Genomic DNA, 25,276 nt, shown 5'->3' with positions numbered 1-25,276 from the left:
CCTCCCATCAGCCCAAGCAAGCATGGCCATTGGCCAGAGATTATGATCATAGAATCACAGTATCATAGAATTGTAGAGCAGTGGTTATTTCTTAAATTTCTACACCTCCCTGTCAGGAGCTTGTCCTACACTCGAATAGGACCCTGGCAGAGACACATGCCCAACTGGCATGTTCTCTTCCTCCTGGTCGATCGTTCGGGAGCTTCAAAAGCTTTCTTCAATCCAAACATCAGAGCGACTGATGCCAACAGACATCGGCACACATAGGGATACGCAGAGTCTTCGCAGCTTGCGTAACAGACATCAGCAACTCGGCATTTTGGCTAATCTACTTTTACATATAAACACACACGGAGCACTGCAACATGGCTCCCTCTTTCTCTAGCATCAGACAGCAAAGAGAAAAAGAACAAAGGGTAATAGTCCCACTTCATGGAACACACTAACACAAACATCCTGTCTCCATCACTTCCCATTCTGTGGAGTCAAAACACACCCCGTCATGTGACAGACGAAAATCCCATGACTGCAATCATGGAGCAGGAATTCTAACAGGGAGGTTTACAATATAAAAACACAAAAATGCACAACATAGTAACAAACGAAACAATAACCCTCCCCACAAATTTTAAAAGGCCATAGAATGCTTAATTAGCCAAAGACATGGGAGAAGAGGTATGTTTTTGCCTCGCGCCTAAAATTATGTAGCCAATGCGCCAGGTAAGCCTCCCTGGGGAAAGCATTCCACAAGCAGAGGGCTACTCAAAGATGCTGGGAGTTGTAGTTCAGTAAACATCTGGAGGGTCAAAGGTCCCCCCTCCCACACCGAATGCAACATGTTCTCTTTTCAAGGGAAACCACAGGTGCAAACCGATTTCCTATCGCAAAAAGAAAGGCTCCGCTAAATTTTTATTGTGGCCGTGGTATTCAAGCATAGTTATTTTTGTATGGCGGTCAACAACATATGGCTGCATTATTAGTTACCATAGGAACCTATTGTGGATGGCATTCAATATTCCAAGATCAAGAAGACACACAGGAAGATGCGACAGCTCTTTATTTGCCATGCTAGAAAATAATTTGCTTCTCAGCAGTAGGGATCTTTTTTGTTTGCTTTTTAGTACTCCAGTGGTTTACTTCAGCCTTATTAACTGTCACTTTCAGGCTTTTCTTTTAAAATGTTGCCTAATGGGAATTGCTAGAGAACACCCGAAAACAAAAGTTTAATAACTCACTTAAACGAAACATCTTCCTATTAAGGCATTCAGGTACATCATTTTAGCAATAACATCTTCTGATAAAGTGCTTGCTGAAAAAGATCTTGAACTTTACAAGTCATTTTAATAAGACAATGCTCATACAACATAAATAGGTTCTCTTTACCTTTTATTGTCTTGCCCATGTTCTGTTTTATAGGCATGCCTCTCCTTGTTTAAGAGATTTTCTTTGGATCCCCGTCTCTGGCTCAGGAAGAACAGATTAGGCAATGTGCGACAACATCTCTTTCGAGTCGAAAAATGTTCTAAATTCAGTGCATCTGTGATTAACACACAATATTTGAAGATCAGAAACTAGGAGGCAACATTGTGCCATGTAATTTGCAAATGCCTTTTTGGTATAAGGATTAAAGTTGCACTAACCAAAAAATGATGCCACTGCAGTTTATTTTAAAAGTACATGTTAAATCAAATCTGTTGTAATCAGAATTTTTTTTTGGGGGGGGGGAATGACTTTGAGTTTATTTGGAGAGGAGGAGAAGGAAAATCATTTTCAAGGAATAACTTCATTCCAAAATGTAGCTCATACATTAGCTAGGTCCTGCTAGCTAATGTTCATGGGAGTTGTAGTCCCAAAACATCTGGAGGGCTGAGTTTGCCTATGCCTGGACTAGGCTAATGCTGATAAACACCATGTATGACGTAACTGATATACTGTATCCCTTAGGTTTAAGCCAAAACAGATTTCAAGTATATATTAAACAAGTGAGGCCCTGGCCCTGGTGTGTACTTTACCTGAGTCTGTGACTTCAGGGCTGGAGGAAAACAAAAGTTAGCATCAAAGTAAACAGTCCCTGCTTTAATGTGGCCCTTACTTCATGGGGGTTTGTTTTAAATTTTATTTTTAATTAGTTTTTGGACATTTGAAAAGTGCAATCAATCTGCACGTAAGTCAATGGAACATGAGCTGCAGCTCCACCTCTGACGTTCGGCATTGTTGCATGCCACCCAAATCACTGTGGTGCGACATTCCAAGGATTCCAGGTGCTTCCTTAGGGTTGGGTTTCCTTGGAATATGGTACAGCAGGGCCTGTGGTGTCCATAGTATGGACCATTAGTATAGGAAAGGTGAGGAAGGGGGCCCACCCATTTGCCTTCTGGCACAGAGCAAACACTAACGACCCATACTTATGGCCATTATGGCTAATTCAACAACGACTGCTCCCCACATCAAATGGGGGGTACCTTTTGTGTGCTCACACGCAGCCCCCTGGATCCCAGTGCGGCTCCTGGTAGTATGGGCTGGCTTCACCCTCCCCAGGCTGGATACCTGGAGGTCTCTGCCTACCTCAGCCAATCGCCCAATCCCGCCTGGGGAGGCGTTGCCAGGGGATCAGCCAGGTAGGGGGAGGGACTGTCCTGCCCACACAACAGAAGGTGAATCTTACCTGTGAAGCATCAGTTGGCTCCAGAGCTTCTACAGAGAGGACAACAATGGGATCTTCCATTAGATACCAACCTGTCCCCCACCCCCCAAAACTCACAACAGTATTAACAGTGGAGGACATTGCAGGGTTGCTGTGAGCTACTCTTTCCTTCATACATGGTACACACGTACAACCTGAGAAAGGTCCAACAATTTATGCCGTCGGGGTACCCAAGTCTACTGGTACTTCTCCTGCATGTTCTGGTGGTTTGGACTACATAAGCATGAGCACAGGAAGACCTGAATCAGTATTACAGATGAATACAAATTATTAATTCTACCAAATGCAGTCTAGGATGAATATACTATCCTCATTCATCAGTGGTACTTTTGCTATCAAGGTACAATGCCTCAAAACAAAGTCTTAAAACTCCAACTAAAAATAATCTTTTTACTTTTGTAAGAATAAGCAAGAAGTCAAGTTCCTAAAATACACTGGACTGAGTTTAGAAGCCATAGAGACTTTTCCAACACAACTTTTATACTCAGGTCTCAGTAGACTATTTATTGTAAGTTTCCATGGTATTTATGGCAGCATTCACATCCACTTTAAATGCTTTTAAAATTGGCACCAGTGTGTTATTTCATCTAAACTAGTGGACTCCACGTTAATAGCAAATACTTGTTACTTGCCCAATTCTATTTTGTTTAATTGAAGGATTTTAATTTCACAGTGAAGCCACTGAAGTACTGTGAAATGCATTTCATCAGTTTTCAAAGTTTAAGTGATCAGAACCTAAACATAACTAGTTGTACAGTAATACTATCTGAAACAAAACTCCAAGAGGCAACTGACCAGAATACTGGGTTTCCCCCCATTTCTACAGTGCCTGCTAAAGTTAAGTATCTAAGGACTGGTTCATAGGACCACATTTACTGCTATAACTAACAATCTAAAAGTTTTATTAGTTTAAAATAGATAACACAGGTAGAGCAAATGCAGTTTTCCAATGCAAGGCCAAATGTGTTTAGATGACTTCAGAACTACCAACTAAGCTGGTTCTGTGAACTGTTGCACAGGGCCACGCCACAGTTCTCAGTTTACAGCATTTGCAGATAGTGCTGTTCTTAAGCTGAGTACCTGATTTGTCTGAACCTACAAGGGAACAGACCCTTACCACTATTTCAAGGCATAGCCATGGCTTGCAGAATTGTGGATTCCTGGCCTCAGTGCTTCCATTCTGGGGGGAAAGGGTGCCAGAGTCACTTGGAAGTATAGCCTGGGAGCCAGGCTCTGCCTCAGACAAAGCTCATAGCTTAAGCAAAAAGTAAGCCTAGGCTCCTGCTATGTAATGCTAGTTAAAATGCATGCTGGCTGGAGCAGATGCAAGTTGGAGCCAGTGTTTGAAACTCCCATTGTTCTAGGTGCATTTTGGGACAGGGAATTTCATTAGTGCGAGCAGTTTCTGAGCTCTCGGCGCACTACCTTTTTCCGCCTCCCCACTTCCAGCTACTCTCTGAAGACTGAAGAAGAGGCCCTCTTAAGAATATTAGGGGGGGTGGGCAGGGGAAGGACTAGACCATGTGAAAAATGAGCATAATATTTTAGCTGCAGTTCATTCATTTTCAGCTTTGTATTCTTGTTATTAAAAGCACACCTAGACATTCCACTGTTGTGCCCATAGGCTCAGGTTGTATATATGTGTAAACAAACCATATATCATAAAGACGCCACAGTCCCTACTGAGGCTCATTTCCAAAAGGACACACGAACCCTGGGTAAAGCACACCTGGAATCTTGCACCATTTGGGAGATTGGGGTGGCATGCAACAAAACATAAGAACTGTCAAGTTACTCATGGCTGAGCTGAGTTGAAGGTGGGGGAACCATGATCACTTGATTCTTTGATCAATGTATATAGAGTAAGTTTAGAAATTAAGTTGTTCATACCTATAAGTGATGTCGGAAGCCTGGAATCATCATTTTCAAGGAGGTATGTAGCTTTCAAGCTCAAGAAGGGAAAATAAATTGGCAACACAAGTGTTGACTTAGAGCAAGCAGCAGCCTCCTGTTTAATATTTAAAAAAGAGCAAAGGTCTGTGAGAGAGAAACTTAAGTTTTACCCAACTACCAACTTATGGGAGGCAGATCCTCCTATCTGTCTTAAAATACTTTCCCCTGGTTCCTTCCAACTTGAAACAATTCTCTAAACCTTTTAAATGCCATTTATCAAAATCAGCATTCACTATGGAATAAGCATTAACTTTAGACACAACACAACCATCAATTTCAGAAGGGTAGCCAAGTTAGGTTGTTACTGTCAGCATCGCCCTAGAGCCAGTGCACCAACTGGACTCATGCACCTCAACCCCGACTGGGCTAGGCGAGCTGGGAAGCACCGCCAGAGACCTCCTTTCTCACAGGAACAGGTCACAGTGCTGTGGACTCACAGCTTAGAGCTGAGAGCACCGGATTCACTGTCTCAATAATACAGTCGTTGCGCAGCAGAGTTTTGCAGAGTCTTGCAGAGTATAAACCACTCGGAGAGCAGCTCTGTTGAATATCTTCCTTTTATTCTGTAACTACAACTATGATACAAAACTATATACAGAGCTGAATATTCTAAGCATAAATCAATGCTACACTGAGAGTCTGCACCTGCACTTAGCAGCAATCTTATCTCTAGGATCTCTAACACTCTCACTTTCTCCGATACACTGACTGACTGACTCTCTCTCACACACAGATATGTTGCTGGGCAGAATAAGTAGATAGCAGGACACGCCTCCTCCTCTCTGGAGAGTCAGCAGAGACCATCAGGAGATCATCAGGAGATTCTTGGGTATGGGAGGGGTGAAATCTCCTCAGTTACATCAGAGAGTCTGATGGCACTTTAAAGTCAGATTCATTGTTGGATGAGTTTGAAGTCAAGTAAACATCAGTAGATACACATATACAGGGTGGTGGGGAGAGAAAGCAGTAGGCCAAAAGGCTATTGAATGCAAGCAGACACAGTCTGTGACGTTTCTAGGCTGTGTACACATTACTGGTCTGGTTTAAAGCACAGGCCATTTTCTCAATGTGGATAGAGGTGCACTAAAGTAAAGAGAAAACATACTTTCATTGTTATGGTCTTTGTGGTAGTCTTGGTAGCTATGCTGGTCCATCTGAACAAGAATTGAAATAAGTGGGACAGTAAGTGTAGGCAGAGCCGTCTTAAGCATATCCGGTGCTGTGGTACAAAGATCCCTCCGGCGCCCCCCATTTCCCAGAGTTGTCAACCTTTTCCCAAGCCCCTGCAGGGATCGCTCTCCTTCCACAGAGGCATGGGAAGGAAGCTGCACACCCACGTGTAATATTCCTAACGGGGAGGAGCCTCTCCCACAACAAAGTGACGGGGGCCCTTTCTTTTCATTTCATGCACACCCAACGTGTTTGAAGCACACACCTTCAAAGAATCCTGAGAAGATGTGGTTTGTTAGAGAGTGCTGGAAATTGTAGTTCAGGGATTGTAGTTCCTAGGATTCTTGGGTGTGGGGTGTCGAGCCATGTGCTTTCAATGGGGGGGGGGAGTCCTGATCAGCTGTCACGTGCCTGGATCCGGATGAGAGCATCCTGAGACACAAACCCCCCTGGGGAGAAGGAAGCCTAGGCCTTCAAGCTGGGTCATGATCCAGCACCCAGCACCGCTTCCTCCTCTTGCCGTGTGACTCACCCTGTGCCACAGGCCACATTGAGCACCGTGTTGCAGCACTGGGCGCGCAGCAGCAACATCAGCCAGTTCTTGTACTCGGCGGTGTGGCTCTGTGTGTCGCCGATGTAGAACTGCCAGACCCGTGCTGCACGGCCGTCAGCGTACTGGTCTGGCAGCCCTTCGGCTGCCATGCCCAGTGAGTGGGTCCGGTAGATGCTGTCCACCATGGTGAGCGCACAGAGGCTCCTGCGGGCGCCAACGGACAGACAGATGGGAGAGTGTGCGCACCTAGCTGCTGCTGCTGCTGCCGCCAGCCATATAGTTGGCAGGGCAGGTGCAGCTTCCATCCTAAGTCTCTGCAGGGATCGCTCTTGGGAGGCTTGCTGCATGCCCGCCAACTATGCTTGATGGGGCACAGCTGGTTGGCGTGCAGGGAAAGGGGAGGCCGCCAGCAAAGCCGCGCAGCTCCCCCACTCACTGGGGCACCCCTGAGAGGCCAGCACCCTGGTGCAACGCGCCACTAAGCCCAATAGGAAAGACGGCTCTGAGTGTAGGTGAGTACTGTCTCACATGCTCGACAAAAAAAAAATCAAATCAATTTGAGAAAAGAACAACAGATGTCTGTGAGTCAAGGCCAGAAGAATAACCTCATAGTGTTTCAACCAGGTAGACACTTAAAAAAATTAAATGGCACAGATTAGCATCTGCCTAGACTTAAGAGATCACATGAATACCATTTTACAATAAAGGAAAACAATACCAAATTAAGCAAGGACAATGGCTGATGAACTTGAAAACTAAATTATAAATGCATGGCATTTTGCATATTTGGTCTCCTTGTTCCTCATTCTTGGCTGCATTTTATGTCTTCCATTAACCATAGAGCATACAGAGCATACAGAGTCATTATTTTTCACAAGCAAAAGGAACACTTTGCCAAATGCATTTACATAAAAGCACAGCACGCAAAAACTTGAAAGATAATTCAAGACAGCCAGCCATACGGGAGTATGTAATTTGGCCAGCTGCCCATGGGTTTGGACACCAGAGAATACCACTGGGATTACAATGAAAATGTTAAATAGTTATCCCACATTGCTTATTTATTTTTAGTGGCATCAGCTCTAGTTCAACCAAGAGTTCTTTGACCAAAAGCCTGTTTACATAAAGTGCAGGCTGCTTGCATGACAAATTCCTTGGTTCGCCTTGTACCACTAGCCTTGGTAGAAAGACTCCAAGGAAATGTTAAGTGCTCTGGTTGTGGAACTTCCTGGTGTTCTTCATGCCCACATGCTTGCTCTACGTCTAATGAATGAAGCAACCCCCCAACTCAAGTCTTTATTAGAGCAATATACTTTTGGATAAATATGACACTTCTGTTTAAAGAACATGAAAGAGTAAATTGTCACACAGCAAAGTTACTTGGAAATCTGTTTTAGTTAATTTCTATGTAATGTCTCAGCTTCCAATGATTAGCTAATTCCAGTGTCAAAGAAAGACACTTGCTCCCCCACTTAGGCTAGCAAGAAGGGAACCCTAGGAAAGGAGAGATCTGCCAAATGTCAGTCTTGAGGTCTTTAGCCAGCCCTGAACATGTCTCTGTCCTGCATCTTGGAATTCCCTAAGTGCCGAATACCTTTTTAAAAGGAAGTCAAGATTCTTCTCAAAAACTGCAACCAGATTTGAGTTTGTGATGGAGGAACAGCTTAGGCCTCGACATGAAATGTCTGATCAGTGGTTTCAATTGGTGTTTTCTAACTTAATAAATGAGAGTGATTTAACTTTTTTTAAAAAAAACAACAACAACAACCCACACATCTTTTTTCTGTGAACAGGTGTTTTTTATGAAAGGGAGTGTAGGGCAGTGTTTCCCAACCACTGTTCCGTGACACACTAGTGTGCCGCGAGATGTTGCCTGGTGTGCCGCGGGAAAAATTAAAAAAATTGAAAGATTTTTTTTTTAAAAAAGTCAAATTTTCGATTGGGGCACCGTCACTAGATGACCCCTGGGGTTCTCTCCCTCCCTCACGCTCTGCGCCTCCCTCCTCCTCCTCCAGGGAGGCCCTTCCTGGCTCTCGGCCAAGGCTTGGCGGCTGCCACTCACTCACTCGCTCGCCCACCCGTCCCTCCATCCCTGCACCCGGCCTCTTCCCCTCCCTCCCCGGCGCGGGGGCGAACTACATTTCCCAGCGTGGCCTGGCGGGCCGGGCGTTTTGTTTGAAGTGCTCTTCTCCCGGCCATGGAATGAGCGCAGCGGCGGCGGCCGGGCGGGCAGGGGCTCTTCCGCGCAGACCCCGCGCAGCCTGCCTGCGCCCCCGCGGAGATCGGGCGGCAGGATGGAGCCCGGGGATCCCCGCGGAGGCGGAGCATCGGAGGCGGAGGCTGCCCCCCAGGTAGGGCTGCGTCGGGGGTTTTTTATTTTTGCAATGCTGCATCCGCGCCGGAGGGGACGCATCGGACCGCGGGGAGACCCCTTGGCGGGCGTGCAAGGCAATGCATGCGTGCAGGCGTTGCATGGAGTGCAGTGCAATGCAATGGCAACACAGTGCCCTGCATGCATGCATGCAACTTCCACCGGCGCTCCAGACTTGGCAGGTGAGGGGGGTCCCCAGTGGGCGGCAGAGAGAGCCGGGAGGGCGAAGGGGAGCCGGGGGGGGAGCAGCGCTGCTCCCCGAGCCGAGCCCGGGGGGAAACTTCAGCGTCGTTGCGCCGGGTGTTGGAAGCGGAGGCTGGCGGGGGCCCCTCACCTGCAAAACCTGGTCGCCTCTCATATATTTCGTGCATTGCATTCATCGCCCGCTTTCTCCTCCAAGGAGCTCCCGGGGGCGCGCGTGGTTCTCCCTGTGTTATCCTCGTAACAACAGCCCTGCGAGGTGGGTCAGGCAAGTGGCCCAAGAGAGCACCCAGGGATTGTCCTGGCCAGGTGGGGTGATTTGAACCCTGCTCTCTGCCCGGTCTTCGTCCTCATTTAGCCCCCACATGTGCATGACTGAGGTTTACCCCCCTCGTCTTGGCTATGGTGTGAGTCTGTGCTGTTAATTAATGGGGTTCTGCCTTCGGAGAAGATGAGCCAGCCCTCAAGGAGGTGATTATGTAATTTGCTAGCAATTCATGTCCCTCCCGGCGTGACGCTGCGCGCTGACGTCACAGGGCTGTAATGGTGGTGTGCCTCGAGATTTTTTTCATGAAACAAGTGTGCCTTTGCCCAAAAAAGGTTGGGAAACACTGGTGTAGGGAAGGCAGATTCAGAGATAAAGAGATGACCGTGTGCTGAGTCCAGTTCTTCATCAGGATGCGCAGAGATGGGAGTAAGTGTGCGAGTGGCAATGACTTGTGAATAAACATGATGCCTAAGATCTTGCTGTGTGCACTTTGGAGCCACGTGCTCATATATGTCAGGGTGAGGGGAGAGGAGAGGTAAGCAATGCTAGATTTCTCTTGTGAACTGCCCTGAGATCTTTTGATTAATGGTGAGATATAAATCTTTTTTAAAAAAAGGAAAGGAAAAAAAGACCAGAAGTTAAAGGAAGGGCCTGGATCTGCCTGCTGAACTTGTAGCAATCTCAGTCAGCCACAGCAGAACATTTCTTGTTGCAACTGAATTTTGACAAAACACACTAACAGAAGAAGGCGATGTCACTGAAACAGTATAATCTCATACAGGCAGTTTCTGACCAACCACACACATCTATCTAGCAGCTGAATACACCTCATATAAAGAAAGTTTGGTCAGTTTCTATTTCCGATTAACAACATATTGTTCAACAAGGGGGAAACAATGATTAATACAGAAATGACAAATCTGACCACCTTATTTCAAACAGTAGTGGTTATCAGCTCCCTGTTTACATCTTCGCATGCCAACTTGCTTATCCAGCTTTGCATTCCAAAAGGCTCATTTCATTTGAAGGAACACTTTATAGATTCGTAGCTCTATGAAGTCTAATTAAGGTTCTTTTCTAGGGTGTTTAATACCCTTATTCCTCCCCAAAGAACACAAAAACTTTCATAGCTCTCTAAAGCTTTAATAGCATTTCAACCATGTCATTTATGATAGTGTAGTTCTAAAAGCTCTATTACCTGAGGCATGGGAGAGCACTTTACCAGTCTAGAAAACCTAGAGCTCAAATGTTTTATATATTTTGTAAACCACTTTGAGGTTTTTTACAATTAAGCGGTGTATAAATTTTATGGAATGAATGAATGAATTCTACTTGGCACAGACTGGAAGAGAAGAATAAGAAGGTAAGGCATCAGTACAAAGGAGGTGGGTGGGTGCTTAGGCTGCCAAATCCCGTTTAATTGGCCCAGTGCATTTCAAAGAAAGCCTTTTTACAGGAGTACAGGCAGTAACTCTATGGTACAGAATTGGCTCTGCATGCATGTTCAATCACTGGCAGGTCCAGGTATGGTTAGAAATGTCCCTAGTCTGAAACCCTGGAGAGCTGCTGCCAGTCAGACAATACTGGGTGAGATGGACCAATGGACTGAATCAGTAAAAGGCAGCTTCTTATATGCTGTTCTACATTTATCACCTAACAGCTTAAGGTTGTAGTCTATTGAGCTCAGTGAGACTGTGGTTGTGTATACATGATACATTTAAAACACACCTATCCTAAGAATCCTGGGAACTGTAGTATACCACACACACACACACACACACACACTTCCCAGCACCCTTAAGAATGGACCGTTCCCAGGATTTTTATGGCTGGTTCTTTTAACGTATGATGTTGATGCAGCCTTACTTCTCCATATAGAATTGCGCTCATTTGGGTCCACAATATGCAACATTGAGAAAAGCAATACAAAAAAGGTCAATTCCAACCCCATGGATTTCACATTTCTGGGTTCAGAGTTTGAAGAGCCCAATATACAGCCCACTCTTAAGCATGGCTGCTCAGAAGTAAGTTCCACTGATTTCAATGACCTTTGCTTTGAACTCCATACTGCAGCACCTAAAATGCAGCCACACCCACCCACCCTATAAAGCATATGGCAGGTGGTGGTGGTGAAAATCCGGCCCTAGTATGATTGATTTCTTTACAGGAAACTTCCTGTCCAAGAGAAGGGTGGCAATAAGCTATTATCAATTCTCACATCGGTTAAAGAATATAATTGCCATAGTAACAAGGAGTAGGCACTTAAACAGGGCAACAGACTTTTTATAGCATCTTCTTGGCTGTCAAACTGGCATGTGCTTTTATATTCACAGCAAATATAAGGTGGCAGTGGTGGGAGGATGGTACAGAATGTGGTGCAGGATTCATCCTGAGTAATGCAGAACAGCAGCAGAAGGGGGGAAGCCTTCAAAACAGAAAAGCAAACACAAAAACAGGACATTTAGATTAAGACCTTTTTTTGAAGGAAGGCTTTTTTTCTTTTTAACCAATTCTCATCAAACCTAGTATGAGGGGAAAATAAGTTTCCCTTCCTAATGCTTGAGAGGTAGTGGTTAAATTAACAAATCATTAGTTGAATGTCCCCTATTCAGATCTCAGTTCAAAAGAGGATCTGTCATAAGCAAGTCACTGCCTCTCTCTCTCAGCCTTCCACCTGTAATAAAAGGTTAAATCCTCTGGACTGTTTTACAGGACTCTTCGAAGATTACCAAGATACAGTAATGAATGGGAATTAAATCTGTTGTTATTATTATTAAATCTGTTGCTGTTATTGTTACTACTACAGCAACAACAGGGACGAGAGTGGCGCTGTGGGTTAAACCACAGAGCCTAGGGCTTGCCGATCAGAAGGTCGGCAGTACAAATTCCCGTGACGGGGTGAGCTCCCGTTGCTCGGTCCCTGCTCCTGTCAACCTAGCAGTTCGAAAGCACGTCAAAGTGCAAATGGATAAAGAGGTACTACTCCAGCGGGAAGTTAAATGGCGTTTCCATGTGCTGCTCTGGTTTGCCAGAAGTGGCTTAGTCATGCTGGCCACATGACCTGGAAGCTGTACGCCAGCTCCCTTGGCCAATAAAGCGAGATGAACGCTGCAACCCCAGAGTCATCCGCAACTGGACCTAATGGTCAGGGGTCCCTTTATATGACAATCACAGGGATGGCAAATCCCAGTGAAATGTGACTTTTTTCAGTATTCACAACAGTTGTTATTTGCAATGCTTGCTTTGAATTATTTCTGTATAAGGTTGGTTTTTGTTTTATCATCTAATTCGATGTGTAGGCTCTTGAGAATGTACAGTACTTTATTTTATGAGGTAACGACTATGGACTCCTGATTCTTTATATTTATTTTATTTCATACTTCACATGGGAAATAACACTGGACTGTTATTTTAACTTCATAAAAAGTCTAGATTTAAAAAAGAAAGAGCACAAAATGTCACATCCACCCACATTTTACAGAGGGAAATTGGTACAATTGTTTTACATAGAGCAAAAAACTTTCAAGCATACAGTGGTACCTCGGGTTAAGAACTTAATTCATTCTGGAGGTCTGTTCTTAACCTGAGGTACCACTTTAGCTAATGGGGCCTCCCGCTGCTGCTGCTGCCGCCACCGCGTGATTTCTTTTCTCATCCTGCAGCAAAGTTCTTAACCCGAGGTACTATTTCTGGCTTAGCTGAGTATGTAAATTACAGCTGCCTGAAACTTAAAAATGGAAAGTGTAATGCTGATGGTCAACAAAAGAAGTTTAAAGACTGTCTTAAGGCAATTTTTTAAAAATGTAGTATAAACACCAACAATTGGGAAACACTGGCATGTGAGCTCTCCAATTGGATAACACCCTGTACCAAAGGTGGTCATGGACTTGGAAGACGCTCAGATTCAGGACGAAAGGGAGAAATGTGCTAAGAGGAAGGCATGTTTGGTAAACCCTCAGCGTAATCAACTCCCACCCAAAAACCTACATCCCCACTGTGGAAGGACGTGTGGATCCAGAATTGGCCTCCACAATCACTTATGGACTCATTGTTAAAACTGTGCTTATGGAAGACTATCTTACTTGGCTACGAGTGATTGCCAAAGAAAAGAAGAAGACTACTTCTGCACTACCAGGGCTAAGCCAAAGTTTGTCTTAACATTATCCCTAAATCCAGGCTTCTTATTTATCTCCCTCAGACAAAACATGAGCAGAAAACCAAGAGGAAACTTTGGTTAGAGTACCCAGTTTGCCTGCAATGACACATACCGTAAGCCCAGTTTGGATGTGACCCTAAGCCAAACCACTGGGCTAACCCTCAGTAACAAGAGAAGTAGCAGGACCAGGGGAGGAATACAACCAGGGCCAGTCCAATCATAAGGCAAGGTGAGGTGGCTGCCTTAGGCAACAAGGGCAGCAGATTCCAATGTCAATATTTCTTCCCCGCTTGTTCCTTATGTACATCTTCCTTGACCCCTTCTTCCCTGGTGGCACCATTTTGAGGTCTGCCTTGCAGGCCCAGGCAGTGCACTTCCCCCTCCTCTGTTCAGGAGAACTAGCAAATAAACAAGACCACACAGCTGAATGGGATCGAATCAGGCCACAACTTTATTGACCACTGATAAAGTGGTTTGGCATAGGCATTTATTTCCGGCCTGTCTATAGGGTCAACTCGGCAGCGGGAATTCCCATGACTTACATCAAATAGGGGGATCCCTGCCTCTGGGAGAACAGAGGCCCAAGCCCCTGTCTGGGCAAATAGACAGAAGCAACTCCATCATGGATCCCTTTAGCAGATCTGACAAAGAAGAACTGGGTGTTGGGAGCTGGTGCAGGCTGTTTTAAATCCCCCCAGGAGCCGACCTGAGGGAAGCCTGATCAGTGGGGTTATCCTGAAATGAACCATTCTCTTCTTTAAGGGTGAGAGATTAAATCAATCTGGCAAGAAGAGCTGCCAGTGATGGTTTGAGCAGCTTGAATTTGGCCAAGGACAACTCACCTCTACATGAAGACAATTTCTATATGAAAAGCCCTTTATCGTCTTCTTCATTTTGCTGTTTCTGAACAAGATAGCCATTAGAATTCAGCCTTTGAAGAGAGCAGCTTTTAGAGCTTCCATCACATCTTACCATGAATACATGCAAAACTATATACTGTAACTACTATAAACTACAGTGTTGCCTCGCAAGACGAAATTAATTCGTTCCACGAGTTTTTTCGTCTAGCGAATTTTTCGTCTTGCGAAGCACGGTGTCGAAAAAGTTTTGGAAAAGCTTCAAAAATCGCCAAAAAACTCAAAAAAGGCTACCACACTGTGTTCTATGAGTTGCTCCTCAAAGTCAAGTCGCAACTGTATTAACGGTGTTAAGAAAAAGGAAACAAACTTGCAAAAAACGCAAGACGTTTTCGTCTTGCGAAGCAAGCCCATAGGGAAATTCGTCTTGCGAAGCAGCTCAAAAACCGCAAAACCCTTCCGTCTAGCAAGTTTTTCGTCTTGCGAGGCATTCGTCTTGCAGGGCACCACTGTACTCCCAATGCCAGGCCCCAAACCAGCCTTTGTGAAAACATTATCAAGCAAGAACTGTAAATTATTTCCTCCACAACTCCTATCTGCAGATTATAAAGGGCTAGTTATGCTTACTAAGAGAAAAATACTTTGTACATGTTCAGGCATGCTCCTACGGACTATATTAATTACTATTTTATATGTCTCAAAGCTGAGCACTGGCAGTAACATGGAAACAATTTCCAAGATTAGTTCCTAGCTTCAACTTTTTTAAAGGAAACAAAATATGACTTATTTTACAGTGTTCTCTTTATGACCAGATCTTTAAAAGCTAAAAGTTGAACCCAATATCAATACGCTATGCCAGTGATGGCGAACCTTTTAGAGACCGAGTACCCGAACTGCAACCCAAAACCCCCTTATTTATCTCCCTCTGCTGCCGCAGCCACAACAGCAGCCACCGCTGCCTCCAGCTCTGGAGGTGCTGAGTGAAGTAAGGCTGGACTGGGGCGGCAAGCGAGCAGGCAAGGGATGTTGCTGCCACCCCCACCCCCCAGCCTGCTTGCAGGCAAGTAGGAGTGGAATTAGGCTGCTCTGCTAGGCAGCGTTGCTGCTTGCACAGGAATAGGAGCTGGATGGGGGCTGCTCAGCTGGGGAGGTGCAGCCTCCTTCACGCTTTCCATTGAGGGGTTCACTCCCCTCAAGGGAGAAGATTAAAGGACCCCCCACCTCTGCATCAGATCCCCTGCAACCCCATGAAGGCAGCCAGGCTGAATAGTTGCTGAGGTTGGGGAAGGTGGAGGCAGCCCAGAAGCTGCATCTCAGAGCCCCTGCACCACCTGAAAGCAGCCAGGCGCTCCTCAGCTGAGCTCCCGATCCTGTTTCTACTTGCGTGCAAAGCAGGAGTGGAGGCGGGGATCTCTCAGAAGTGGAGTGGAGGCTTCACGCTCCCCAGCTGAGCTGCGTCAGCATGCTTCTGAGCATAGTGCTGCGCCCTCCCCACCCACAGTGGAGGCTCCCCAAAGGGAAAACCTGCGCCCAGGAGGTTGTTGCTCCGTTTTGCACACACTCATACCCTGACTCCCCATCTGAGGCGCTTCTACTCGGACACAAGTTGAGCTGAGGATTCAACGCACTGCCCTTGCCTTCTGTCAGCTCTGTGCTCGCCACCACTGCCCTACGCATTTAGTTCAGGATAGTATATAGTTATGCAGTTCTGAATTTTATTAGTTCCATAGACTTGGTCCTGCATAGTCCCTGGTTCAAGTCATACCTGATTCATCCATGAACTCACTAGGTAATTTTAGGCAAACCACCCCCATCCTTCAGTGTAGAATACATACAGTGATTACTCTACTAAAGTACCTGATGTGGTTGTTATAAGGATTTCTGAGTTAATGTGTTTGAATCTGAGCACTTAAATGGTGATATGTAAATTTCATTGTTCACAGTTGTTTACATTGTCCCTTACACAGTTACAATGGCAACACAGATGGGAGCTTATTATCTGACATGGGGAAAAGACACAGGCAGGAATGCAATAATGTGGGCAAGTGCCATTGTACAACAAAATTATTCCCAATAGAGAGCATTTGGCTTATTTTGCGAGGCTTCGTTTGGTGCCTGAGCCAAGCAATGGAGGATCTCTGTTGTATAACGCCTCATCGAGGCCTGTTCCACAATAGTGTGCTTTTGCTGTACTATGTCTTCCAATCACAATTAACTAAACCAATTTCCATTAACTAAATACACATTCATTCTTAAGGGAAGAGAGGTTTTGCCCTTCAAAATAGAATGGGCCAGCCTGTACATCCCAGTAAGCTGCAGTTAACAGGTTACAATAAAAAACTCTAAGGAACCTCCACCATAACACTTAACTGATTATACTATTTCACAGCACTAATATTAGTACAACTTCTATTTTTTACTGTATTAATGATGCCACCAAGATGGGTCCGTATTCACACACAGCAGCCATTTGAAAAATAAAACAATTCACATAGCTAATCACAGTACTTACTGTAAGTGTTAAGTGCATCACCTGTTCGCCTTGAAAGATTTAAGGCTTGTTTAAAACCAAGTAAACATTTCTCCAGCAGTTGAGAAATGAAAGCAGGATGGTACCCAGCTCGCCTTAGAGGGCAAGCTGCAAACAGTGCAGAAGTGAGCTAACCAAGTATCCTCCTTCCAGTAAATCTTTAGGCACCTAATCCCACTCTGCTCTGCTCTCTCACACGCAAACTAGCAAGAGATTTTGAAATGTTAACAATAAAATAGGCAGTTTCCTGCTCTCATGTTTAGATTAGACAAGCTCTCTATCAGACAGAAAAAAGTATTTCAGGAATTGTTAGGCCCTTTGTTTCTAGGAACCCGAAGTAAGGTATTGGATATGTATTATGAAGGCCTTCACTTGACCTTCAAACGATCTTCCAACTTTATAACTAGATCAAGTTATTGAATGCATAAGTACTAGGCTAGCTAAGAATATAGCATATATGCTATAAAGCAATTATAAATTAAATAAGAAAATGAAAATTACCAGACTGATACTGTGAAATGAAACAAATGCAAGTTCTAGAATGCCGGAAAAACACAGAAATAATGTAGATAGCGATGGAAGCTACATATTTTCATAAGAATGGATCAGCCATAGGAGTGACAGAAATAGTGACACTCACTATGAATATAGAACTGTATTCCTTGCGCTTTGCATTAAACATCATGGCTGCAATCCAAAAAATAGTTTGTCTGCAGTATCTGATGGGGCAGAACACAACCCTTAGCAAATGTCAAAAAAGTACAGTAACTATTTCAAAATGCAAGAGTTCTTGGCTTATTTAAATATGTACTGTCCAAACACTGATTATTCTTGCCACGTTCCCCATAAAATACTCAGTACCGCAAGAAAGGTTTTACCATGTAGAACTGGGATACTGGCCAGCTTACAGTTTCTTGCATGAAAGTGTAAACGTGAATATAAACAATATGATCTTGAAACTTTCAGTTTATGGCAGCTGAAATTATGCTTTTCACACAAGTCAAAACACCCAGGAAGTATACTTTAAAAGAATTCATGACAAGTAAATTAGAGTTGCAAACCATGTGGCTAAAATGATAACTGCACCAATTCCTTCCTCTAATATATTTGTTAATCTTTTACATGAAATTAAAAAACTTCTTCATATCCTAGATCCCCTTGGCTTAGTTATACTGTAGCTTCTTTTAAAAGCAGATATGGACTACTACACCATAGAAACAGCTCCACAAAGCTCTTCTTAAAAGACAGGTTCCAGAGGCTACAAGGCAATCCATCAAGCAAGCGGTTCTGGTGTATATTCTGTTCAGGGACTATGTGGCAGAAAAGCTCATACAATAGCATGCTACTGTTACAGTGAGCTCATTTTACACTTACTTGTTTATAAACAATCAGAGTAGTAGCTAATCATTTCAGCTTGTTAGCAAAAAGTACAGGGCAGCTGCTAATGATTCTAAGCCAAGGACATGTTCTCTTGATAAAATTACTTAAATATCAGACTTCAGCACAGACTAAGCGCTTACATTTCTTTAGGATGGTTGTGTACTTTCAAAGGGAAGAGGATTCAGTCAAGTGCGCAGCCTTACTACTCCTGTTTAGGAAACTGAAATCCAGCACATCAATAACATTTCACCCACGTAAAGCATAAGAATGAGGTACTGTACCTTTAAGGAGGGGAAAGCGTTCCGTTTTGGATCTTAGCTGAAGAAAGCTGTTTATTCTTGGTTTACTGAGATTACTTACCTAAAACTGAGCTATTCCTCTTGTTTTCCCCCTTCGGGAAAGCTTCTCTCTCTCTCTCTCTCTCTCTCTCTCTCTCTCTCTTCTGCTCACTCTGGGAGCTTTTACCATTTAAGGTCAATGTGTTACATCTGGCTCCCTTAACTAAGCTAAAGCACTTTCTAACTCAAGAAAGCAAGCTGAGCAACTAACGTTAAAAATGAGTTTTGTTTTTAACTGACTCTTCAAAAAGTCTCTTCTGTGTCTCAAGGAATTAGAGTGAAAGGCTTCCCCCTTTTTAGCACAAATGCCAAGAACAAATACCAGCAGAACACCCATTTGCATTCGCACACGCTTCAGAACATGAGAATGTTACTCATTTCTGAATAACTAAATTTAAATCGGGCAAGGAGGAAGCAGATGAAATGGCAAGACTGAAGTGATGTGTTTGTTAACCCTTAACACAGGTGCACACAAGAGCAAATGCAATCGTTCTGGGATTTCCAAATGCACACAGCCCTTTGGGGCAAAGGCACTAGCCCAAGCCACTAGGTACCGGTACATGCAAACATTTAGAGAACTTTGACCTAGCTCCACATAAGGATAGTGTTTTCCTATTAGGGGGAATAAATGTAAACCCCTCTGAGGTCCTTGAAGGGAAAGTTTTAAAAAAATTTAAATGTAAACTCAAGGGGCTGCTATTTACAGCTTGCATGAGAAGAAAAGAGGCTATTTTCACAATCTGCTGGTATCTGTACACAAAACTTTGCCTAGGGCCCAGTTCTACAGCTCACTTAGCATAAACTAGACAGTCAAACTTGTGGTTCATGAATCATTCCTAGCCTGTCAAGGGATCGATAAATACTTCATTTCTATGACTCCAGACCAGGGCCATTGGAGGTCTGAGGCCAAAATCTTTTGTCTGCCCTGGATTGTCTGCCTCTTTCTCTGCTCTTTAAAAATGTGCTTATAGGGCTGCAAGAGCATAATACTGGTGAGACCCCACCATCTTCATCTGCTCAGAGATCTAAGCATATACGCATGAATATTATCATATATACAAATATGTGTCACAGGCCTGTGCCCTGAATCTTTTAAGTAACTAGCAATGTACTTGCAATAGATGGTAGAGCAGGGGTAGCCAGCCATGTTGCTTCACTGGGCACATTCTGAATTTTGAGAAGGTGCCATGGGTGCCACTCACAAAATGGTTCCCATGTGGCATAACACAAAATTAGAGATACTGCACTCATTTCTGTTCCCCACCCCCCCGATAACCTCATACCTTCCATGGGAAGTCAGTTATACCCTGCTTGTTTCGATTAAGAAGATCTCACAAAATTAATCCCCTCCCCATACAACAGGGAACATTCCCTGATGCCAGGGTAGATATATAAGGTAGTCACACCACACTCTTCTTCACACCTGAGCAGCACCTGTAAGCACTCACTGTACACATACAAATCACAGACCAACATGCATATATCTGCCCCCACCCATCTATACAACCAAACATAGATCTCTTCCTCTCTTTTTGTCGAACTGCATCTCTCTCCCACTCCTCCAGACCCACATACATGCAGTGAAGTCCATGTGGGCAACAGCACAACTTTAAAAATTGATTTTCAAAAACCAACAGACAGACTTTTCAGTCTTGTCATTGTATCACAAGATTGTTTTAACTTTTTCTTCTATTTTTTAACATATTGAAGGGCCCGGGAGACACTTAACCTTCTGATGGAATGGTACCGAAAACTAGACTCACGAAGACATAAGCAACTGAACATACAGAGAGGGACACAAACCACAAAGGAAAGAAGAGTTCAGAAATGGAACAAAGCCAGGGACAGCCAGTCAGTGACCTAGACTGTGTAAGAGACCAAAAAAACAAAACAAAACCCCTCTTAAAAGCCAAAGCATTAAAAAGTCATGGCATTGTGAAGTTGTAGCTAGAAAGAGCATGAGATTCTTCAAAGACTATCTCATAAAAAAATTATAAAAATCTGAACCACTGATGGAGTTCTGTTCCAAGGTTGTTAATCTTTCTAAAACTTCTTTTTTGATTCATAGTTTTATCTTAAAACAAAGCTTTTAATTTTTACAACATTTAGTACTTAATTTCTACAAGCAAGAGATACCAAAGTTCAGGGTTTTCTAGAATTAGACCTCCTGACCTTTTCACCTCCCAAATTACTGATATATGTAGGCTGTTTGAAGTTACTCACTACTGAAGAAAAGCACTCTGTATATGATCAAGGAATACTTTTCAAAATTTAAAATTGATGCATGTTTAATGTTAGACATATATTAAGCCAAACCACCAGGAGGTCAGATGTAAAGTGCCAGATCTTTTAACCGTGATAAAGGAGCTAGAAAAGTAGAGTACCGGTATATTTTCTAAAACACCACGTGATAGATGGGGAAGAATCTACTGATCAATCTCTGAGTGACTTCCAATAGATTGGCAAGATTCTGGCAACCGATTTTCTAGATCTATTTCAATCGGGGTTGAGGCCCAGTTTTGGCACAGAACCTGCCTTGGTCACCCTGTTTGAAGACCTGTGTCCAGAAAGAGAAATAGGAGTGTGTCCCTATTAATCCACCTTGATCTCTCAGCAGCTTTCAATACCATCAACCAGAGCATTCTGGAGTGGCTATCTGAGCTGGGGGTGGGTGGCACTGCTTTGCAGTGGTTCCGATCCTACTTGGATGACCTTCTCCAGATGGTGGTATAGTATTTGACCCCATGGAGCCCCATGAAGGGCACAGAGTTCAATTTTATTCTCTATGCTGTTTATTATCTACATGAAATTACTGAAGGGCAGGGGTAATCCAAAGAATTGTAGTACAGTGTCAGCAATATGCTGATGATATACAGATATATATCTCCTTTACATCTCCTTTACATCTGCAAGTGTGGCAGTGGTTAGACTGATGTATTGGCCTTGACTGGAAGAGAGTCAATAAACTGAAGCTTAATCCAGATAAGACTGTTGCACTATTAGTGGGTGGTTCACCTGACCAAATGGGTAGGACATGGCCTGCTTTAGATGAGGTTACACTCCTTCTGAAGGAGTAGGTTCAAAGATTGGGGATATTTCTAGATTCACTACTATCACTTAAGGTCCAGGTGGCTTTGGTAGTGTGACGCGCCATCAATTAGTTTTAGCTGGTGACCCAGCTAGACCCTTATCTGGACAGGAATAGCTCAACTTCTGTTGGCTATGATCTGGAAACGTCTAGGTTAGATTACCAAAATGACTGTGTTATATGTGGGGGTGTTTCTGAAGATGGTTTGGAAAATTGGTGTAGAATTCAGCAGCCAGCCGGATTAATGACTGGGGCAAGATGGCCTGAACATAAGACCAATCCTGGCACAGTGCACCTGGCTACCAATTAGTTTCCAGGTCCAATTCAAAGTGCTGGTTTTGGCCTATAAAGTGTTACGCAGCTCAGTACTCCAATAGCTCAAGGATCTCCTCTGCCTACATGAACCAATCTGGACCCTGTGCTCATCATCTAAGGCCTTTCTCTGTGTACTCCCTTCCAAGGGAGATAGGTGGGGGGGGGGGGTGTAACATGAGAACAGGCCTTCTCAGTGGTGGCTCCCCACTTGTGGAATGTCCTCCCCAGGGAGGTACCTGTGGCCCTATCACTATCTGTTTTTACATACCAGATAAAAACATTTTTATGTACTCAGGTCTTTGGAGCTTTGCTCTGCGTATTTTTTAGTGATGTGGGATTGAGTTGCATTTGCTCTTTTTATGCAACATCATGTCTGGGCTCTCTATTAACTCCACAGCAGCAGAAGCATATTGTGGACTTGTTTACAGTGATGGAGCTTCATGCTCCGGCACCAGGGGGCGGAGAGCAGGCGGGGGCGGGGCTGGTGCATGTCTTGGGAGTGTGATGCACCTCCTGCAGGGGTGTGGCTCCCAGTGGGAGTGGGGGGGCAGCCGCGCTGGCACCCCACCGGGATCGCGCTGCTGGGGGCGGTGCGCTCCCCCCGCACTCCTCTTCCTCCGCCAGTGCTTGTTTATGCAACACAGAGCAGTTCCCACCAAATTCTACCACTCTTCAGCCATCAAATCCCAGGTATACAATTGTACTCTAAATCTAGCAAAATTATAATGATGTAAGAGTATTCAGAGATTTATGCAGCCTTCTAATCCAAAAAGAGGAAAATGATTCTAGTCCTCAGTTTTGTACATGTGACAATCCAGTAATGCTATTCATTATCATTCTAAGATGGTCTGAGAATTCTATTGAAGGGCAGGGTATATCCCTAAAAGAAGACAAACAAACAAACAAACAAACAAACAAGGCCTCATTCACAGTCCAATTACATGGTAATCCTATTCATGTTTCATTGGGATTTTAAATGATTAGGAGAATGGATAGCATTCTTCTTGTTACATTTATTTACAGCAGATTTAAATAAGATGGCAGTTAACTCTGAAGACTATTATTCCCAACAAGGAAATAAACAAACTTATTGGGGGGGGGGGGAATCAAGTACTTTTCTGTAGTTCAATTCACTATGGCATGAAATAGAAAGCTCTTCTATCGCTTTGATCTCCAGTCCTGTCCTGGGAATCTGATAAATCTGTGTTTGAAAATAACATTTGCATTTGCATTTTGATAGCCACACACAGATCCATCTGTACTATCAAAAACAACACTTGCTTGTTAACATCATCGCCATTATATGGGTACCGCAGTGTTTTGTTTTGTTTTGTTTAAAGCTGCTGGCACTCACCATGAATTTGTTACAGTAAGTGTCACCCTTTTAACATTTGGAGGGGGAAAGGTGCTGGTACTGCGTACCCTCAAGTTCCCCCAGAAAGAAGAAAAAGCACTGGGTGTCTATATCTGCAAAAATATGTGAGGGTGGAAGGGTTAATTTTTTTAAGCCATCTATTTTAATTCTATGGCTCATGAAAGCAGTCTCTTGGTTCACAGTCAGTACTTTTCCAAAACACTTTTACATAAGTATCATTTGCATTACACACTTACACACACACACACACACACAGAGAGAGAGAGAGAGAGAGAGAGAGAGAGCGCACATTTTAAAAATTGTACTGGATAAATGCAGAAAATAAAGGAACTTAGGGAAATGAAGAGCCACCTTCCAAGAATCTGATGATAACTATTGTGAAAAGCAGGCAAAATGTAAACAAGCTTTGCTGACATCAGTGCTCTGTCATCCCCAGCCAGAGCAGGCAGAAGACATTTTGCTGCCTGAGCCAGAACAGCAAAGTACCTCCCCGCCACCCCGCCGGCCCCCTACCAAGTCAAGTTGCACAGTACCCATTATTTTGGCATCTGAGGCAATCACCTCTTCTCCTGTCTGGCAGGAAAACACATAAACAAATAACCATACATTTGCTGCCCTTCACACCCAAAATCAGTTGCTTGAGGCAGGCACCTCACTCTGCCCAATGCAATGGCTGCTCATGTACAGGACTTACTCAAACTAGTTGTGTACTACACAATGACTAGTGTAAACTACACAATGGCAAAAGACTGAACATCCTTAAACCCTAGGACAAAGATAGAGAAAGGGCAGTAAAAACAAGCTTGAAATGGGGACATGTAATCCTTATGCAGTTTTGTAGATATTTGGGAGGCACATTCATGAGATAGAGAGCGCATTCTCTCTCTCTCTCTCTCTCTCTCTCTCTCTCTCTCTCTCTCTGTGTGTGTGTGTGTGTGTGTACCACCACAGTCTCTGTCCTACTGTTTTCTCAACAATATAGTCTTTCAGACTTCTGTTGAAGCTTAAATCTAATTGTACATGGAAAAGTGTGGATCAATCCTAAGAATACATTATAATTCAGGCATATTTATTCAGCAATTCTTGCAATATTTACTAATGATGAACTAAACAAAATGCATATCCATTCTTATGTAGGTCTAATAGACCCCACCCCCCTCAAAGAAAGTGGTAAAATTGACAAACCTAGAAAATAATATTAGGAATGGTTCCTAGCAGGATGGAAGATGAACATTTATAAAGTTTGCACAACTGGAAGTCATTCACCAATTTAAAATGATTAGCTGACATAGGCAATACAGGGTTGTTGTTGTTGTTTTACATGAAGCAATTATCACAGATGAGCAAATATTTTTTTAAACTTCAGTAATCTGATGCAGAAATGTTTTTCTTGGAAAACCAGACTGAGAATGAAACACATTTAGTGTTTTTAATTTGATAATTAAGAAGGCCAAATACACTTAAATGTCCTAACTGAGCCAATACTGAATATTCCAGCAGCCAGAAAAGCAGCAATCAATTTTGCCAATCAAGAAATTTCATAACACAAGTATATCTATTATTTAGATCAATAACTTGCCCAATTTTTTTTAGTTTTCTGAAAACAATTGTATACTTTGTTAGTTACTTTGTTAATAGCCCATGAGTCTGTAACAAAATACTTGTCTCATATTACACACAGGGACATAATACATATGTACCAGACATTTAAAAGGCTTTTTAGTTAGTATTAGTACTGCCACAGAATGTATGTAACATTTTTAAGTATTAACGGTGCCCATTTACTGTTCACCAAGAAATAGTCACACCATAATGCACAGTCACATCCTGTTTCCTCCCCACGATTCTACAGGAATGCAAACAACATCCTAGCATAATCAACAAGTAACTTTGTATATGGGTGGAAAGTCTGTTAGCTATTGTGGCAAACCACTAGTTTAATCTACTATGAGCCAACACATGTCACTTGAGTCAAAAGGGTGCTTTAATTCCACTTATCTATTGCTAAATGTGCTCT

General features: G+C 43.6%; 1 protein-coding gene across 4 annotated transcripts in view; it reads right to left on the bottom strand.

Annotated features, from left to right (window-relative positions):
* Window positions 1–25,276, bottom strand: part of IRAG1 (inositol 1,4,5-triphosphate receptor associated 1) — a 91,455-nt gene that overhangs the window by 40,485 nt on the left and 25,694 nt on the right. For all 4 annotated transcript variants that reach the window (XM_083476444.1, XM_083476441.1, XM_083476442.1 and 1 more), the window contains exons 15-16: window positions 4,595–4,712; window positions 1,384–1,537 (exon numbers count right to left, since the gene is read on the bottom strand). In XM_083476444.1, the coding sequence (XP_083332570.1) occupies window positions 1,384–1,537; window positions 4,595–4,712 (272 nt within the window). The remainder of the gene's footprint in view (window positions 1–1,383; window positions 1,538–4,594; window positions 4,713–25,276) is intronic.

The sequence above is a fragment of the Podarcis liolepis genome (genome assembly GCF_965112155.1).
Source record: "Podarcis liolepis genome assembly, chromosome: 1".
In the NCBI taxonomy this organism is placed as follows: domain Eukaryota; kingdom Metazoa; phylum Chordata; class Lepidosauria; order Squamata; family Lacertidae; genus Podarcis; species Podarcis liolepis.
Note: the sequence above shows the minus strand (reverse complement) of the source record. Positions and strands in the feature narration are given on the sequence as shown.